This window comes from Brassica napus, chromosome C1, assembly GCF_020379485.1.
Source record: "Brassica napus cultivar Da-Ae chromosome C1, Da-Ae, whole genome shotgun sequence".
NCBI lineage: Eukaryota > Viridiplantae > Streptophyta > Magnoliopsida > Brassicales > Brassicaceae > Brassica > Brassica napus.
This window is the reverse complement of record NC_063444.1, coordinates 38,433,931-38,454,058: the sequence shown is the minus strand read 5'-3', so window position 1 is coordinate 38,454,058 and position 20,128 is coordinate 38,433,931. Positions and strand designations below refer to the sequence as shown.

The following is a 20,128-nucleotide window of genomic DNA, read 5'->3' as shown; positions in this document are numbered from 1 at the left end:
TGTGTTCATGCTATTTTTTATGTTCTTTAGGATGTCAAGTTGAGTGCAATTGAGTGTTTCGTTTGGCAAGACTCCCACTTTGTATCTCTCTCCTTGTGTTTTGAAAAGTTACTTGAGGACAAGTAATGACTAGTGTGGGGGAGTGATATCTTGCATAGTTACATGTTTTTAGCCTTCACATCTTGTACATTTTGATCATATAGATTATGAATTAGGCATCTTTAGAGTCCATATTGCATGCATTGTCCTTATTAGGTGTTGGAGAGTGCTATGGAGTGATTGGAGATGTTTGGGAGCATTGTGCTTCAAAAAGAAGTAGAAAATGATCATTGAGCGAGTAGAGGAGCTGGAGCGACCTACTGGAGCGAGGTGAGCAACCCCTCTAAACCTGGAGCGACCTCTCGCAGCTACATGGCGTACCCGCTCGACATTTTTGGAGAAATGGTGTAAACGCTTAGCGAGCGACCTACCGGAGTGAGTTGCGGCACCCGCTCGCATCCTTTGAAGTATGGAGCAGTCGGCTGGAGCGGGCGAGCACAGCGAGGTCACGTACCCGCTGTGAAACCAAAGCGGGTGTCCATTGCGACATCATCAACCCGCTCGGCATTTTGTTGCGATACGAGGATGATCTGGAGCGGGCGAGCGCAGCGGGGTCAAGTAGCCGCTGTGACCTGAGCGACCTTGTGGAACGACGTCACGTACCCGCTCGGCATTTCCCAGTTAGTCGGATTTCTATGTTTTAATGGGCTTTCTCAGATTTGTTGACTGAGCCCACTAGGGTTTAGAAGCCATATAAATACTTTTTAGATCCAAGACAAGCAGTTGTGTCAGGTAGTGTTGGTTGGAGGTCAGCTTTGGTTCCTTCAAACAATCTCAACAAGTGTGAATAGTTGACAGGTTGATCCACTTTAGTATCTTTACTACTATCTGCAGTCAATAAGTCTAGAATGGTGCTAAATAGTGGTTACATAACAAGCAAATATCTAATAAGTTTATTATCTCCTTCTTGACTCAATAAAACTCTTTGAAATATTTTAATAAAGACTCATGAAACACTAATATCAGTAAACATTCCCTCAGACTTAAATTACATTGTCCCTAGTGTATCCAGTCGGAGTTATTGTAATAACATAAACATAAGTACATAATTTAACGAGTAAGAACGATAACCTGCTCAGTGCCGATCGACACAATGAAATGACAATCGATCGATGTGCTAATGAAGTGTTGTCGACTGATAGCGACATGGTCTCATCGGTCGATGGCTAGAGCAATCATTCAACACAATGAAGAGACAATCGATGTTGGATCTGAAGTGCTGTCGATCGATATCGAGATAGTCTCATCGGTTGATGTGCTGAGGAATCGTCTACTCAGATTTTTTTTTTTTTTTTTGTAATAGCTAACTAAAACATAATATTAGTAGAACTCCCCCAGACTTAAACAACACTGTGACCAGTGTTATACAGTCTAAGATTGGTGGGGAAAATAAACCATAAGTACTATTTAACAATGTTTCGCGAGTATACCTACAATGATGTGAGTATCGATCAATAGCTAAGTGGCGATCGATACTTGTGATGCTCTGTCGAGCGACAATGATCAAGTGTCGGTCGATGCTGATGCAGAACTCATCTTCCTTGTAACTTTTCCTTTATCTAATATAAATAAAACACTAAAAGTCAGTAATAGATAACTAATAAAACAATATAGATTTTTTTTCTATGAACAGTGTTCTGCTACAGCCACACACGCTGCTACAGTGACGCTGTTACATTGTCGATCGATTTGTTTGCTACAGTGTCGATCGATTTTCTTGCTACAGTGTCGATAGATGCTACAGTGCCTCTGCTACATTGCAGTTGCTATAGTATCGTTGTGTACTATTCATCAATTTGTTTGCTACAGTGTCGATCGATTTTATCCTGAAATCATTAGAAAACAAAGAATCCATAATAAATGAAAATAAAACTAAATTTAAAACAAACCTAATAGTGGGTTGCCTCCCACTCAGCGCTTTGTTATAGTCATTTAGCTTGACTTTGGAGATCTGATTTAGTCCGGATGAGAATGAGAACATGCTCCAAAACAAGTCTCAATGTCTGCTCTCTGAAGCTTTATCATTTTTTGTGAAAGCCTCTCCATAGACTCTTCTCCTTTGTCTATCATCTCAGCAATAAGGAGTGTTGAAGCTTTGCAAATGGCTGTGAGAAGCATATGCTGCGCACTCTGGATTTCCTGACACCATTTGAGAAGCGAGGAATCAATGCTATCAGAGAATCACCCATGATCCTTTTTCTCTTCTTCCAATTCCTCCTCTTCTTTCCCCCAGACATGTCTGATCGCGGGGTGGTATCTTCATCTCTAAGATTTCCACATACATCGAACTCCTTTTGCTCTGATAAGCGCCCAGTGTCGATCGACGATGAAGTGGTAGTGTCGATCGATGGTGATTTGGTAGTATCGATCGATGGTGAAGTGGTAGTGTCAATCGATGCAGGTTTGTTAGTGTCGATCGATGGTTTTCGGTTGGTGTCGATCGATACTGGTTCTGCTGGGCCCTTATCGACTTCATCTTGAAATCGCAACCCTCTCTGAGAAGCTTTTTCCTGCTGATGATCATCCAATACCTCGATGTAAGAAATGAACTGCATACTTCTATCTGGTGGATAGGAGATTCAGTTTCAATACATCGCATGAAAAACACAATCTTCACAGGATCATGTATCCTCTTCACTCTTTTGTGAAGCCCAGCAGCTTCTTCTGCGCATGTAAGTGGTCTCAGATGTTTGTAGTCATCATTGTGTGAGGTCTCAGACTCGTGCACTCTTTCCTCAATTGGTTCCATCTCAACTATGAAACCGTGCGGTTCGTCCAACAATGGGAATCGATCGATGTTAGGTGGGTGGTGTCGATCGATAAGTGGTTGGCGGTGCCGATCGATGCGGGGTGGTTGTCGATCGATCTCATCAGGTTGGTGTCGACCGATGCTAGCCTCTAGTGAAGTTTCCAGACCCTTTTCTGGAGTGTGCTGATGGTCATCAAGCTTCTTCTCCAAGTTGTGATCCAGATTCTCTGGTGTAGTCTCATCCTCTAGCTATAAAAAATCTTCCATAGTGATCTCTCTGTCTACATCTGGGACAAGAACACAACTTGATACATCAGTGCTATTCTGTGTCGACCTATCGATCGTTGTGAGGTTGTCGTCGGTCGACATTGGGTCATGTTGTCGATCAACGTTGAGATCGTGATGTTGAACGACGTTGAGGTCGTGATGTCGATCGACGTTGAGATCGTGATGTCGGTCGACATTAAGGTCGTATCTTCAGTACCAGCTTCCTCTACTCTGCTCAGCTCTCCAGGCACATGTTGTTCATCCCTTTTTGCAATAAAGTCGTCGAGCAGCTGTAATGGAATCATATACTCATCATTTAATGATGCCAAGAACCTGTCTCATTTATCATTTTTCTCCTTTTCTCGAGTTGCTTCAGCATCATCAAGAAATTTGTAAGTAAGGCTCTTTCAATGTCATCCCAGCTGGTTATAGATCCTGGTTGTAGTTGACTGAACCATCTGAATGCATCCCCAGAGATAGAATAAGGGAAGATCTTGCAGAGCATGTGGTCTTCAGACACTTCATTCTGCTTACTCTTTGACACGAGATCTTCCAGCTCTTCGATGTGTTTTCTGGGATCTTGGTGACGAAGACCCTGGAAGGGGTCTTGGCCTACCCAATCATACCACTCTCGGCTCAGGTCAAAGTCATTCATCTCAGCAACAGCAATCACAGCAGGGATCACAGCACCCTGAGCATTAATCAATTGTCATGCACTGTTGCGAGTGCGACATTCTTCGTCTCTTAACATCCCATTCTCATCGACCTTAAGTATGAGCACTTCGATCTTCTCTGTCTCCCTGCAAGAGGTGATGTTTTTCACCGGATGAACAGTGTCGGGGTGAACAGTGTCCGGATGAACAGTGCCCGGATGAACAGTGCCCGGATGAACAGTGTCATAATGAACAGTGTTCGGGTGAACAGTGTCGATCAACGCAGGATGAACAGTGTCGATCGACGCGGGATGAACAGTGTCGATCGACTGGAGATGAACAGTGTCGAGATGAACAGTACATAGATGAACAGTAGTCGGGTGAACAGTGTTCGGATGAACAGTGTTTTCCGACGGTTGATTGGCTCTATCGATCATTGTTGTTTGTCGGGTGGCGATCGATTGATGGTGTATGTTGTCGATCGATGCTGCTTGGAGGGTGTCAATCGATTCTTCTCTCGTAGACTTACGGATCGTGCGTGAATCAGCAGACTTCTTCTTTGAAGAACCCAAAAATCCTCTCTTCATTGTTGTTCGTGGTACTAAGATGTATGTATCTGAAACACAAGAAAAAAAATTTATCAGTTTTTTTTTTTAACAATAGAAAAACCTAGACTAAATCTAACTAAACAAGATATAATGGCGATCAAAGCTCCCCGGCAACGGCGCCAAATTTGATACCACTCAAATTACCCTAAGGAGTGATTTATACTCTCTCAAATAAGAGGTCGAGTTGTAGTACATAGGGATCGAATTCACAGGGAGCTTGAGAACCAATTAGATCTAATAGTTTATGATTAAGCTATGCTAATAGTTTTAAAGCAGTAAATAAAGCAGTAAAGCAGTAATAAAGCAGTGAACAAGTTGAACAAGACTATTGTTCAGCTTGGCAAGGAGTTTGTTTGATGGAAGGATGGTTTGCTAGATCTAGGGTTTCTATTCAGGTGTTGGAGATTATAATCCTATAGATGCCTAACAGTTGCATGCATGATATAATAGAGCTCAACTCCTTAATCACAGTGATCAGCGATGGCAATGTTTCACTGATTAACTAACTAGATCTTGGATCTCAACTATCGTCTTTTGATCACAAGAAAGTGTCGATAGATGATCCTATAGGGATATCGATCGATACACCTTTCACAATATCGATCGATTGTCAGATGACGATATCGATCGATAGCTTCTAGTTAAGCCGTAGGCGCAGGTTGATAATGCTCACTAGTCTCCTAGATCAGCGGTTAGCTCTCTCTAGCAGTCCTAGCATGACAGATTAGATTCAGGACAGGATGATCAAGGATGCTTGACACATGCAAATTCCTAGGTTCAATATTCTAGTTAGCAAGGTTAGAACAAGCATTAAGAACAATCAATCAATGAATATCACAACTAAGCAATTCTATAGTTGGGGCTAATCCCTCTAACTTATTTGAACTCTAAATCTAACAGGTGGATCTATTCAGACATGAAGTTTGTCACAAAAATCCTAGATGAATAGATAAAAAGCATAAATAATATAAAACCAAAACAATGGAGTTCCAAGAGGACTCTCAAGGAGTTCCTCTCTTCTCTCCTAACTAATAACAATGAATCAAATAAAGCTTAGATAGCGTAGCCGTCAACAATGGCTTAGAAAACACATAAATAGGATTTTTGGTCGTCTAAGGGTATTATGGTAATTTGGTGTTGCTTCTGGGCTTCAGTCGGTCATAAAATATGCTCGGCCCGCATTCTAGCATCCATATCGATCGATGTCAGGAGTTCTGCATCGATCGACATACGTTCCTCTTCTCGACAGCTTCCTCTCGCGAAGCAGGCTGACCACTCTTCAGTAAAACAGGCATCAATTCTACTACCGGATGCTGATTGACCTCAAACCGGCTGCATTAGAAATATAACTCAAAGCTCTACTTTGTGTCAAAATATGAGCTCAGTCTAACGGTGAGAAGGTCTCCATCCATAGCTAGACATCTGACGCGTCTGTGCAGTTCTGCACCTCAAAAGGCTCTAAAATCACCATATTTCTCCAGAACGTACTTGAACCTGTAAATACTCTAAATATACTCTATATAGTATTAAATAGATATTAAAACACTTATAGACCATGGCTGAAAGTGGGTAAAATCCATGGTCTATCATCTAGGCATAAGGAGAGTGTTTGATTGATAGCTTGCCACCTCTAGATTGGATCTGCATCACCCAAGATTAAATGCCTAGCCCCATGAGTCCTCTTGCTTCATACTGAGAAAGAAAGATCATTAATTTATTACATTAGCTTATTAGTTCTTAGTTCATACAATTTTTAAAACCGGATTGCACTTAGCTTAAACATGAACTTGCATTCTCTTTGCTTTAGAATCACTTAGGATTGGTTCGACAATCTTTTATACTACAACATTTGATTAGGAGCCTTGAAAACTCCTAACATCAATCTGCATACCTTAAGCATTCTATATCATTATAATCATGATTACTTGAACCTTACATCTAGCTATTTTCTCTTATTGTTTACAACCTTAATTAACTGAACAACTACCTTGTTCACCTTGCTTTACGTTTATTTACTGCTTTATAATTTATTGTCTACCTTAATCTTTGACTGTTTTAAATCTATTGTGTGTCCTCGCTCTTTGTGGTTACAATCCCTAAATACACAACTGAACATCTTATCTGAGAGAATAAAGTTGCTCTATGGTAATTTGAGCAAGCATCAAATTTGGTGTCGTTGCCGGGGAGCTTTGATCGCTATAAAATTTAATTAGTTTGATTTATTAATTCTAGGTTATTTTTCTTATTTAAATTTTTTTCATAATTTTTTTTTCTTGATATTTTCGAGTGCATGCCTTGCAATTCCATAAAGATAACAACAAAAAAAATCACGAATTATAGTACTAAAAACTATAAAATAAATGGAACTCCTTATTTTAGCAAGTTGCAAGCGTCGAAAGTTGGTAATGATGATGGAAGGTACAATTAGAACTGACCCCATTGCAATAAAACATTTAAAAGAAATTTCTATTTTATAGACATCCATTTCTAAAAATATATTTTATATATGTAAATTAATGTGTGTATATATATAAAACATAAATATAAGACAAAAACAAACCAACGTTGAGTTGGCCCAGTGGTAAAGATATTGCGACTGTAACTACCGCTACTTGGATTTTCACGCTGAAAAAGATTATTTATAATATTTGAATTTCCATCAAAGAGGTGGTTTTTAAACAAAGAAAAAGGACAAAAACAAAAAACCAATGAAAAATGATGTACGAGAATGTATTATTATAATTACTTTTCAAAAATATTCTTATAATTTAAAGATATAATTCTATTATTTTCTTACTATAGATAAAAGAATTATAAGATATTAGTTAATTTCTACGTAGCATGGATTCGTCAGTTGTCATGCGTTTTGTGCTTCCGAAGCGGAACAGGAAACAGAATCGTTAGAAATCACCCGGAATCGACATGGGAACGCAATTCGGTTTAAGACGTTTGGAACCGCTATGGAAGCACGCGATTCAGAATTGGAAGCTTCGATGGATATATGGACGGAAGCGTTTTTGAAGAGATAAACTCTTTAGGTTTAGAAAAGCTGAAAATTTTTTTTGGGATTTTTAATTTTAATTTGTTTTGTGAATAGGTGACCCAATTATCCCATTGTAATAACAAAGCCCTAGTTAACAAATAAATGAAAAGATTAGCTTGAATTCACTTACCGTAAGAAGTTTCTTATACTTCTTCAACCTTTATCCAGAATTGTGAGAGAAGAGAATAAAGGTATGTAACTTTTGATTTGATAAATAATCAATTATTATATTTTGTTTGATGTGTTGTCACTTGTTTGTTTGTTTTTATGCAAGTGGTTTATATATTGCATTGTTTGATCGTGAGTCGCGACGTGTTAAATTCATGTGATATATTATAAATTTCTTATATGTATCATATTTAGTAGCTTAAGATATTACTATTCGTACAAGCTTGAACTCTATTTTTGTGTTATGTTTAGTTTTTTTCCGTGTCAAAGTCGGATTACAATATTTAAATTATGCGTTGAATTTTTATCATTTTAAATATTTTTATTTTTGTGCTTCAATATATATTATATATACATATATATATATATATATGTACACGCTTCCAACACGTATCCGTTTTCTAAATACTTTTAAAAATATGTTTCCACGCAAAAAAGCTTCCGCTTCGGAGTACCCCTTTCCGATTTCATGCATTATAAGTTAATTTATACAAAATTTTTGTTTTGAGTAATGCTCTCGAAATCTCGTGACCGGCTGGGTGCGATTATTTGATTTGGAAAGTGTAATGTAATCCCCTAACTTAAACAAAAAAAAAAACATAACAATAAATTCGGAAAAATGGTCTATTCCTCTATGAACTAATTGTTCCCGGTTATTTCACACACGGATTTTTAAGCCATACTAAAAACCACATGAACAACGGAAAAGTAGTTTATTCCCCTATGAACTAGCTTTTCCTGGTTTTTCACACATCAACTTTTAAACCATGCCAAAAAAACACATGAACAATTCCATTTTTTGAATAACATGCACAAACTATCGATTTTTAAACTAATACCCCTAAAACTGTAAATGGTGTTATTTAAATGTTAACTAGGTTTGTGACAGGTGGAGAGACGGTTTAATTTGGATTAATAAAAAAAATTACTATGTAGTTTTATCTTTCTTCTCTTTTTTTTTTGTCAACTATTCTTCTTTTTCAGAAATAGTTTTACTCTTCGTCATCAATTGGAGATAAAATTTATTAATCTGCAGAAGAATAAAACGTTTTACATGATGCATAAAGAAAGAAAAGCAGCAACTACTAGCTTACAATCTTCGTATATTGCCACAAGGAACTATAAAATCGGCGCAGTATCCCCAACTGATGATGAAGAGTAAAACAATTTCTGAAAAAAGAGCAATTGACAAAAAAAAACGACATAGTATTTTTTTATCAACCCAAATTAAACCGGCTTTCCACATGTCATAAACCAAGTTAACGTTTAAATTGCACCGTTACAGTTTTAGGAGAATTAGTTTAAAATAAATAGTTTGTGTATGTAATTCTAAAAATAGAGTTGTTCATGTGCTTTTTGGCATGATTTAAAAGTTCGTGTGCGAAAAAACCAGAAAAAAAAAACTAATTCATAGGGGAATAAGTCATTTTCGGATTGTTCATGTGGCTTTTTGCATGGTTTAAAAATTGTGAAAAAGCAGGGAACAATTAGTTCATAGGGGAATATACCATTTTCCCTAATAAATCCCCCAACTCTAGTAAATCATTCAGAAACGAAAAGTTAGCAGCCACTAGATGATAGTGCATTTTGGTTTTAATAAATTAGAAACAGTGCCACAGTGGTCGGAGACATGTTTTTGAGTTCATTATGTGTTTCTTTAATACACGTGGATCTCAATTATTAACCCAAAGTTCATTATTTGAACCAACATCTTTTAAACCGAATTAAATCAACAGCATTTGATTCGCCAAAATCATTTGGTTTGTTTATTCTTGTAAAATTTGATTATGTCGAAAGAATCTTTAAACTTGTTTTCTTTATAACTTCAACTTATGATTCAATATATCGAAAAAAGCTTGGGAAATCTGCTTTTTTAGAGCAAAAAAATGGTAATCATGTCCCTTTAGACTAATTTATACTACTTTATGTCCTATTAGACTAATTTTTTTCTAAAATGGCAGTAATGCCCTTAAAATTGTAATTTTTTTAAAAAATATATATATTGAGTTCGACAAGGGGATCGATCGATCCCACTTTACAAGTTATAATGGATCGATCGATCCCGATCATTATTCAGAACAAAAAAAAACGCGAAATATATATTGATCGACCTGGTCCATTTCACTCGATCGGCGAAGGTCGATTTACACAGATCGACCGATCTGTAAGAATAGATCGATTGATCTCGTGCCGAGGAAAGAATCCCAAATCGATTTTTTTTGGTTTTGTATGATTATATCCGGATTGATTCCCACTTGATTTGAACCGACCAAGCATGATTTCAACTCTTTAAACTCGATTTCTCTGGGGATGAAACCCATAATTTCCCATTCACGAATAAAGGGAGACAAAATCAAATTCTCACCCAAGTTCATTAACCCTAACTCACTCAATTTCACTCTGATTTAGACGATTATTTGGCCTAACCCATACGATTTCGTGAGCTTTTTACGAATCTATCACTCTTTAGTTCGTTCTGCAAAGGTATGAAACTCTATCTCCACTTCTTTTTAGAGTTTGAAAATAGAAAGGTAAAAGGTAAATTTTTTGAGTTAGTTAGGATGTTTAGGCTTCAATCATGTGTTAAGGTGATGATTAGAGAAGATTTTGTACACAATCATGGCTTAAATCATATTTTTGGGATAGGTTTAGGAATTTTAGGTTTTGTTTTTAAAAAAAAAATTAAAACACCATAAAATTGAAATTAATACAGTGAGAATGCTAATTCTTTGACATTGGTTATTGATAAAGTATTAAGAGACATTATTTAACTGAGCTGTGATATTTGTTATTAATAGATATATGTTGTATTGTTTTCAATTTTCAGGTATGGAGTTGGAGTTGCCTAATCGTTTATACGGTGAGGGATTGGAACCTCAGGCTAAGAAGATTAATAACAGCTGCCAACTAAAACTTCTCGAGTTGCTGAAAGAAAAAATGGAGCCAGAATTCGATGAAGTTATGAAAGATCCCATTTTTTCACAGATTATGGTTATCCAGAAGAATGATCTGAAGTTTTCGGCGAGGTTGGTACACTCTTTCTTGTGTAAGGAGTTGATGACAAGCAAGAGACATGAGAAGTGGTTCACTTTCGCTAGGAGACCTCTGCGTTTTGGATTGCAAGAGTATCATGATGTCAGTGGTCTGAAAGTGAAGCGAGAGAATAACAGTGGGTTAGTGACATGGAAAGATGATGATGGTTTTTGGAGCAAGCAGATAAAGACAAATGGAAAAATAAATTTGCAGATCATTAAAAAGAAGCATTTGGAAGAGAGCAATACCTGGACTTGGGTTGATAGGGTGAGACTGATATATCTTTGCGTTATTATGGGTGTGGTGATGGGGAAGGATGAGAAGGTGAATATCCCGCATCTGTACATGAAGTTGGCGATGGATTTGGAGAAGCTTCGGAATTACCCATGGGGTCTGTATTCGTTTGATTTCCTTCTGAAGCAAATTGATAAAACAAGGCATAAATTAGAGCAGAAAGAGGGGTATCTGATGGAAGGATTCTTGTTTGGTTTCCAAATTTGGATAATGGAAGCTGTTCCTGCTTTAGGAGAGATTTGTGGCACAAAAGTCAGTAAAAATTTTACAGGTCCACTGTGTGGTAATTGGAGAGGATGTGCAAAATGTTCTTATGAAGATATGATTGGCGTTGAGAACTTATTCCCAGAAAATGTATGCATATATTTTTCAAATTAAAATATTTATTGTCTTGTTCACTTTACTAATGATTTGATTGTTTGTAGGGGATTTTGCATTCATTCATGGAATCCCACATAGATGGAGTGGTCCTTTTGGCAACTGATTTTGTACAGAAGGATGAGAAGAAAGATGAAAGAGTAGATCGCATTTTGGATATGATCAATAGTAAACATGATTGGAACAATCATGTTTGGGGAGTAAAAGAAGCTACGAACTCTGAATTTGAGGAATCTGGGGAAGAGAAAGGAGAGGATCAAACAGCTGATACTGAGAGAGGTGAAAATAGTCATGTTGCAGGGAATGTTGATGGCACAGCTGATGTTTCGGGAAGAAACAAGAGAAAGCTTGCAGACCGAGGAGCAGAGTCAAGGAAGAAGAATGTTTTGTGCCACCTAGCTGCTTCATCAAAAGGGAATATTGACACAGATATGAAAAATTTCTTGGAGGATCTGGTACAAGCTTCTTTTACTACTTTTGGGGAGAAATTTTGTCAGCAGTTTTCGGACAGGTTGGGTAAGATTGAGACTGAGGTTACACAACTCAGGACAGCTTCGGAGAGAACTGAGCAATTTGAGACAGTTGTAACCGACAGATTGGGGAAAATTGAGGCTGAGGTTACACAGCTCAGGACAACTTTAGTGGTGACTGAATTGGTGGGAACGAGTGATCAAGCAAGCGGTCCTAGTATGACCAAAATCAACAGTGGTCCTAGCACCAGCAAAAAAGGCACTGCTCCATCAAAGAAAAAGGTAACTACTAAGAGAAAGAGTTAAAAGTTGTTGAATGCTTGGAACTAGGCGATGGAATGTAGGTCTTTGAAGCTAGGTTGTTGGAACTTGGAATGAGGCGGTAATATGTATTTGAAACTTGTCGTTTATGTAATGATTATATTTAATGTAATATGTATTTGGAAGTTTGTATGTTTATTATGGATTTCGAACTTGTCGTTTATGTCTATTCTCTATTTTGAACTTGAAATTTGTATGTGTAATTTGTAATTGTACGTGAACAGGCTGTAAAAAACCAAGAGTTAAAGACTGCTGATTCGTGTGTCAATTTACCTCGTGCAAAAGTTACTCAATCATCAGCTAGTGATCTTCGTATGGGTACACAAGAGTTTTTGGAAAGTTGCATGAAGAACCTTCCATTAGACACATTTGTGAAAGGTTTGAATCCTTCTCAAGCTAAAGTCAAAGATTCATTGGATTGGTTGGAACTTCCAAAATCATTGAAGAAGCCAACAGATTCATTGGAACTTTTAAAATCATTGAAGAAGCTAGCGGTCCGATTAGATGACCGAGATATAGAGCTAGACGGCGAAGATTTCCCTGATCGCTGCTTGGTGTTTGTGCATCCTACATATTTTAAGAAGATGCAGGACTGGCAAGATACACGAACGTATGTTATTCCTTTGTATATATCATTCCGTTGATTTTCTTAATAATTGACATCTCTACCATTGTATTTTGTTTACAGAGCTATACAGATTGGTCCATCTATGTTAGACGGTGATCTAGCCGGACGTATTATGTCTGCCAGCAGTTGGCTTAAAAACTACGTAAGCATTCAACCGGTTATTTCTATAAAATGTTACCTATTGTCATCTCCTTCAACCTCGTCTTGCTTCATCTTTCCTTTCTTCTTCTCGTTATGCTTGTCAGCATGATAATCATCTCCATCAACTTCACTTTGCTTCATCTTCCCTTTTTTCTTCTCGTTATGCTTAGCCCCCTTAACAATATTTGAAGCGGTCCCAATGTCACAAGGATTTCGCTCGTTCTCTTCACTAGTACTTGCATCAGTTGGCATCTTATTAAGATCAATGTCGATCTTATTTGGATTTCCTTGCTTTGCTTTATAGCTGACACACAATTGAGTTGACTGATGCTTCTTACAAAACCCTAGAAAATTTTGAACTTACCTTGAGTTTCCAATGATCACTGGTGGACATTTTGATGAATTGATCAATCCAATAGGAAGGTAACTCAACTCCAAATCAGCATCTGTTTCTTCAAAACCAAAATCCTCTATAACGTTTTTTCTGTAACTCTTCGAGAGAAGACTTCAATTCCAAAGCAAGTAACCTTCCCCCTTTCTTTTTATCAACATTAAAACTCCAACCTGAAGATACAACCAATTCCCAAACACCACATGAAGCATAGACATGAATCATGGTAGAAATAATGTGAAAATTTTGTGAACAATCAATGGAATATAGAAGACGGCGAAGAAGGTTGCCAAGGTTTTTTTTGTCGCTTTTTTTTGTTCCTTTTTTGTTTTTTTTTTAAATCGATTTTTTTAAAAAATAGAAAAGTGAAAATTCTCAAATATTTTGTTTCCATATTTTTAGGAACTGATTTCTTATCCGTAGAATACAACTAATATGTAGAAATCAGTTTCTACAGTTTTTTTAGAATTATAGTAATGTTTAGAATTTGATTTCTACATGTTTTAGATTTATAGTAAATCTGTAGAAGTCGGTTTCTACATGTTTTAGAATTAGATTAATGTGTAGATTTCGATTTCTAAGAATTTTAGAATGGTAGGTTAAGCGCGGAATGTGTATTCTACATATTTGTAGAATACTCCTATTTACGTAGATCACGTATTCTAAACATTGTAGATTCAATGAAAAAAATAGATTTTGTTTTCTACTTCGTAGAATGTCATTTCTACTTTTTTTAGAACATAATCTGAAATTTATAATTTTAACTTTTTTATAACTGGAAAATATACCATTAAGTTCATATAGGTATTTTAACAAATGTTACTATTTTTCCAAAAAAATTTTGTTTGTAAGACTATTTATTAAAATTATTTTCATAAATATTAAAAGGTATTATAGGAAAATATAACACAAAATATATATTAGTCTAAAGGAACATAGTTACTATTTTTTTTGCTCTAAAAAACAGTTTTCCCAAAAAGCTTTTAAAGTGTGTCGTCGTCCCTTCCGGGAAAAAATGAGGAAACACATAAACCTAAAGAAGCTTTCACGTATATTCCTTTTCTCTCGCTCCCCTTTCCCTTTTTCATGGCCAAAATGGAACCCATCAGCTTCTCTCTGGCCATCATCACATCTTCTTGAACCTGCATCCTACTTTCTATATCCTCTCAATTCTGCATCTTCTTCTTTGATTCTTGAAAACATTCTCCATTCTTATAATCAATCTAGAGAGAGAGAGATAGCAAAATGGGTCAGTCCTGTCTTAGAATCGTTCGAATCAACAATCTCAGGAACAGAGTGAACCGTCGGATTTTGATTCTCCGTCGATTCACGCGACTTCTCTGGAGCAGAATAGTCGCTTTCTCTTCCAAAAGATCAGGGAGATATTCATTGTTGTCACGCGCCACCACTCCGTCTCCGCCTGTCTCTCGTCCTCAGCCTCCTCCCATCCCCGTCATACGCCGTACATCGGTGCACGAACACGATAACAGCCACCGGAGATCAGATTCGGATCTGGTTTCTCTTAAGATCAGCCTCTTAGGAGATCCCCAGATCGGAAAAACTTGCTTCCTGGTTAGTTTACATTAAAAGTCATTAAGTCTCTTTCAATTTTTCGAGTTTTAAAATTATTTTAAAAAAGTCATTAATCGGAACCAAAATGATAAAGGGGTTACTTGTTGTGTCCGGGTTCAAACCGACCGAACTGAATGTTAATTCTTAAAATTGGAATTTTCATTACTTATAAATATATATATATATATATATATATATATATTAAATAGTGATTTTAATTATGAAGGCCAAATATGTTGGGGAAGAGAAAGAAGTTGAGATGAGAGAGTTGGAGAAAGGGATCAGTTGTACGGACAAGATGTTATCCATGGGAGGTGCTCGCATTTCCTACAGCATCTGGGAACTAGAAGGTAACATTTTTCTGTAAGAATAGATTATGTAATGTTAGAAATGTTATGATACTTTAGTCTTGGTGGAATATTTAACTTAATTAGAAAGTTAATTAACATTTTTACAGGAGCTGAGAGATCACGGGATCAAATCCCCATGGCTTGCAAGGACTCTGTAGCCATTCTCTTCATGTTCGATCTCACCAGTCGTTGCACTCTTAACAGGTACAAATTACTGTTTAAGGCTTTTTAAAACATGAAAAGATTTTGAAAAAATTTGTTGAGGCTAAACTTCCTTTTATCTTTGTCATTATGCAGTGTGATTAGCTGGTATCAACAAGCTAGAAAGTATAATCAGGTGAGAGATTTAAATTTCTACACATCACTAGCATTTACCATTTTTATCTCTTTATAGTTAGTCTTGTTATATGGAACTTGAATTGTTAACTGATCTAAATATGTTTTAAGATTCAGAGTTTTAAATCCAAATCGAATTATAAAACTGATATGTTAGATGAGGCAAAGCAAAACATTGATGTGCTTTTTTTTGTGCAGACGGCAATCCCAGTAATGGTAGGAACCAAGTTTGATGAGTTTATTCAGCTTCCTATTGATCTTCAATGGACTATTGCTAGCCAGGCGAGAACCTATGCGAAGGCGCTAAACGCGACGCTCTTCTTCTCGAGTGCTTCATACAACATAAACGTAAATAAGATTTTCAAGTTTGTCACGGCCAAGCTCTTCGACTTGCCATGGACGGTTGAGAGGAATCTCACCATCGGAGAACCACTCATCGACTTCTAGCATCTTCCACAAGTATTTGTAAATATATATAAATATAAAAGAAAAAAATCCGATTTATTTTTCATTCACCGCCGTGGGATGATCGGAGCACCGTTTCTAGCCGTCTTTAAAAGCGAAATGGAGAGATGATGCGGCGGAGATTTCGCCCGCTGTCTTCATTATTTTCTTTCAAAAAACAAGAAAAAAGAAAAGAAAACAGAGAAAAATGGTAGACGGGATGTGGTAGCTCGTTTGGTAAGGACTTTGGGGGCCAACTGTCATGCTCCCGGGTTCGACGCCAGGCGGAGGGGAACTATCCATCCTGTCATCAAATGCGGTACTGGGTGTTGGGCCTTGTCCCCAGCCCAGGTAAAGCCTTCCCGGGTGAAGTGGACCGCTGCCTAACCGGGCCCAGGGAATGATCCGCGAAGCGGGGAACCCTAGATTATCAAAAAAAAAAAAAAAAAAAATGGTACTGAGAGAAAAGTAGCATGGAAAAAAAAAGAGAGGAGATCGTGACATTTTTCTTATTATTTTTATAATGTTTCCGCTTTCGGTCACCACTGGAGAATTTCGGTTCCAGTAAATTGCAAAATAGTAAATACCATTTCGCTTTTGAGTTTTTATTAATTTATTTATGTGGCCTAACATTACTTATTCACATCTATAGACTAGAGTTCAAGCTCTCACTCTCAAGTTAGAAGATTAATCAGAATTCTCCGATTTTCTTTATAAAAACTAGTCTTGTTAATTATTTACTCGTAGCGGTTTTGGACACGTAAAGCAATTCTCTAGAGAGAGAACAATTGCAGACATGGTGAAATTTCTCTGATGATATCAGCCCTAATCAAACTTGTGGATAAAAGTTGTAAGGAACCGCATCATTTCCATTAGAAAGAGCAAGGATCCAAGAGTTTGAAGATGTGATATGCAGATGGTTTGCTCCACAAATCAGCAGATGAAACCACAAAAGCTCAACACTCTGCTTTAATAAATATCTCTATTTTTCTTTGTTTCAATTTTCCATTATAAAAATCTCAAAACCATTTATCATTCTTTATAAAAAAAAGTTTTATCACGTAAATTTATATTCCTATTATTTATATTTTCCTTTGTATCTCGAAATTTGTGTGTTTGATTGATAGAAGCTTTCGTCCAATTGCATAACTATTACGTCAGTTTACTAATCACGAAAAGGTTTTTTTTTTTTTGTAACATGGCTCACGAAAAAGTTACAAGCTATTCGACCAATTTCACCACTACGAATGGTTATTATCCAAAGATACGTTATAAAAGTGATCCATTATTATAAGGTGACAAACATTCCGTCATCGTATTCCATTTTCACATGTTTGTGCACATCACATCCAAATCCAAACTGTTTCAAGTGTCATCATTCTGTAACGGCCAAACGATAAAAGAAAAAAAGTCTACATATTTGGCGTTGCCATTCTCACGCAACATCAAAAGTAGTCAAGTTCAACGAACATAACATTCCTCCTCCCCTCTCCTTTTATTTTGGTTTGTATTCGGTTACAAATTTAATAAAAGTTTTCCCTTTAACAAGTTGGGTTTAATTATTTAATTATTCTTTGAAGTAGCAAAAAGAACTACAAATCTGGTGGCCACATCAGGAAGGCATATTGGGCTATTTGAGTATTTGTATTACTTTTCACACTGACCAACCCTCTATGAGTTCATTTTTATTTAGAAATTTCCTTTTTGTAATCCTCGTGGTGGTTTGGTGTTGGTTTTGCATAATGTATATAATATATACTCATACCATTCAACATTGTTACCTTGCATAGATGAATTTGATGGAAAGCAATGTCTCATCTAATAATATATAAATGGCCACAAATCAACGCAAGTTGGGGAAAATCTCATCTAAGTTTATTAAAGGGTCAAAACGACTAATAAGAAGACATCATTGCGAAGAACAAAACCATACAAATCTTAAGTTCAACAATATCCTACTTTTGAAAAGTAAGTAATGTAAACGTTTTGTTCCACATATTTGAATACATATGCAAATATTTTAGAAAATAAAAATGGACTTGTATATCGCTTTTCACTAAAAAATGTATGAATTATGTTAAAACATAATTTCTAAGGTAGCTTAATGTCACATGCACTTCTTCAGAAGTCCCTCGTTGGCTTTTGGTTTTTCATCAATAATGTTGATCAACGCTTTGGGACCCATGTGATGACTACATCAAGATTCCGATTGTTATCTCTCCAATTAATTTTATTACGCCTTTTTAAAATACCATGAAATTTAACGACCTCTATATATATATATATATATATATATATATATATATATATATACCCAACGCAACCACTTAAAGAACTATTCCATTTTATCTTGGGTTATTCCTCCTTTCTCCACATGATGGATACATTCTTTTGTAATACTTATGAACAAAATCACGCCCCTTTCGATCATCAGGATGATGTTGTTGATATTGATGATCATGATCATCATTATGCTGGTGATCATGAAGAAGAGAGTGGATGGACAACTTATCTCGACGATTTCTCAAATCAATACAGAACTCATTGTGAAGACAGCGATCATCAAGACAAGAGTTCTTGTTCGCTCCTTGGTGTGTCTCCTTCTCTGATCTCCGACGCCGCCACTGACGCCTTTTCCGGCCGGAACTTTCCAGTTAATTTTCCGGCCAAGTTGAAGTTTGGGAAAGCAAGAACCAAAATGATTTGTGAGGATGACTCTCTAGAGGACACGGCTAGCTCTCCGGTTAATAGCCCTAAGGTAACCTAATCCAAATAAAACATGATCCATGGTTGAAAATTTTATCACAAATTTCTTTTATATTTTCTTTTGGTGGAAATCTATGGACTCTTTATAAGTTTTAATAAGATTGTAAAACATGATTGATTATCATGACACATATACCTCAATCTATGCCTTTTTATTTATCTCTTTTTGTAGTATCTCCCTTGATAGTAGTTAGAGCAAATTACAATTTCATATGAACGGTATTGAACAGGTCAGTCAGGTTGAACATATTCAGACGCTTCCTAGAAAAACTGAGGACTATGTCTCTTCTAGTTTCGTTATGGTAATCTGTCTACTCTTCTTTCATACATATATATTACATGTTCTATCTATCCATTTGAATTAAATTCATTTATAACACATACGGAAAATATAAAGAAGTTTCACATTGCACAATACTTTATTAAGACAGACTTGTTCCTTTATTATTAGAAAAAATAAATATTTGTTTGTCTGATTATAAGGAAGGTTCAATGATCTTTTCGTATTAACAATCTTACATTATATCTAACGGAGATAACACGTAAATATGTTTTTGATATGTGGTATTGTAGAGAACTACGAGAGGCATGGTGGATAATCAGATCCAAATCCAAGAAGGGTATGAACAAAGTATGACGATGACGAGGAATCTTGGAGAAGGAAACATCAACGACAATAACAACAATATGGACTTGAGGAATAGAGGATTATGTGTCGTTCCTATTTCCATGTTGGCTAACTTTAATAGTCGCTTCTGAATGATAATCAATTCTAATTTAAACACCCTTGTGAACTTGGTGGTGCTTATATATGTACCCGTCTTGAATATATTTGCTTGACGTGGGTACATCGTGGTGTGTAAGTGATTAATTATATATGTATAGTTTGTGTAAATATATGTAAGCGCATATCGGTGGGATATTTGTAAATCCTACAACGAATATGTTTGTAAGCATTTCAAAGAGCTACCATTTCATAAAGCATATAAAAGAAAGCTTTCGGAAATCGACAAACGATTATCTATCTCGTTATACCTAGGTTATTGAAGGTTATATATGTAGACTATGCGTATACCGTATGGCAGACTGGAAGATTATATGGATACATTTCGTTTAATGTAGACATGATAAGATTATACGACTGAAATTAATATCTTCACACGAAGTTGGTACAATTGATCCGTTTTAAAAAATTTTTTTGAAAGTTCGGGCCAATACAGAAATTCATCAATCTAACTACTTTATTAAATGATACGTTACATTACATATTCAAAATTATATTTATGGTTTAAAAATCAATAATAACTGACCAAATGTTTGACACACTTTTTATTATATATGAACTGTTAGCCGTCCGAGCTCCAAGCTTCCAAACGTAATAAGCTAAAAAACAATGTTACGGAGTAGTTCATAACCA

The 20,128-nt window shown here is 36.3% G+C and overlaps 2 protein-coding genes across 2 annotated transcripts; both read left to right on the top strand.

Annotated features, from left to right (window-relative positions):
- Positions 1-14,250: 14,250 nt before the first annotated feature.
- On the top strand, positions 14,251-16,016 carry LOC106376901 (septum-promoting GTP-binding protein 1-like). The gene is made up of 5 exons (XM_013817028.3): positions 14,251-14,815; positions 15,042-15,165; positions 15,273-15,369; positions 15,463-15,502; positions 15,700-16,016. The coding sequence occupies exons 1-5, from the start codon at positions 14,489-14,491 to the stop codon at positions 15,946-15,948; spliced, it is 837 nt and encodes a 278-aa protein (XP_013672482.3). The 5' UTR covers positions 14,251-14,488; the 3' UTR covers positions 15,949-16,016.
- A 2,254-nt stretch (positions 16,017-18,270) lies between these two features.
- Positions 18,271-19,725, top strand: LOC106374857 (vascular-related unknown protein 1-like). The gene is made up of 3 exons (XM_013814791.3): positions 18,271-18,703; positions 18,942-19,013; positions 19,285-19,725. Exons 1-3 carry the CDS (start codon positions 18,320-18,322, stop codon positions 19,468-19,470), a joined length of 642 nt encoding a protein of 213 aa, XP_013670245.2. The 5' UTR covers positions 18,271-18,319; the 3' UTR covers positions 19,471-19,725.
- The last annotated feature ends 403 nt before the right edge of the window (positions 19,726-20,128 follow it).

Coding starts and splice junctions, on each gene's coding strand:
- LOC106376901 (XM_013817028.3), top strand. CDS start 14,489: ATGGGTCAGTCCTGTCTTAGAATCGTTCGAATCAACAATCTCAGGAAC. Junction 15,370..15,462: donor AGTCGTTGCACTCTTAACAG/GTACAAATTACT, acceptor GTCATTATGCAG/TGTGATTAGCTGGTATCAAC. Junction 15,503..15,699: donor AAGCTAGAAAGTATAATCAG/GTGAGAGATTTA, acceptor TTTTTTGTGCAG/ACGGCAATCCCAGTAATGGT.
- LOC106374857 (XM_013814791.3), top strand. CDS start 18,320: ATGATGGATACATTCTTTTGTAATACTTATGAACAAAATCACGCCCCT. Junction 18,704..18,941: donor CTCCGGTTAATAGCCCTAAG/GTAACCTAATCC, acceptor GGTATTGAACAG/GTCAGTCAGGTTGAACATAT. Junction 19,014..19,284: donor TCTCTTCTAGTTTCGTTATG/GTAATCTGTCTA, acceptor GTGGTATTGTAG/AGAACTACGAGAGGCATGGT.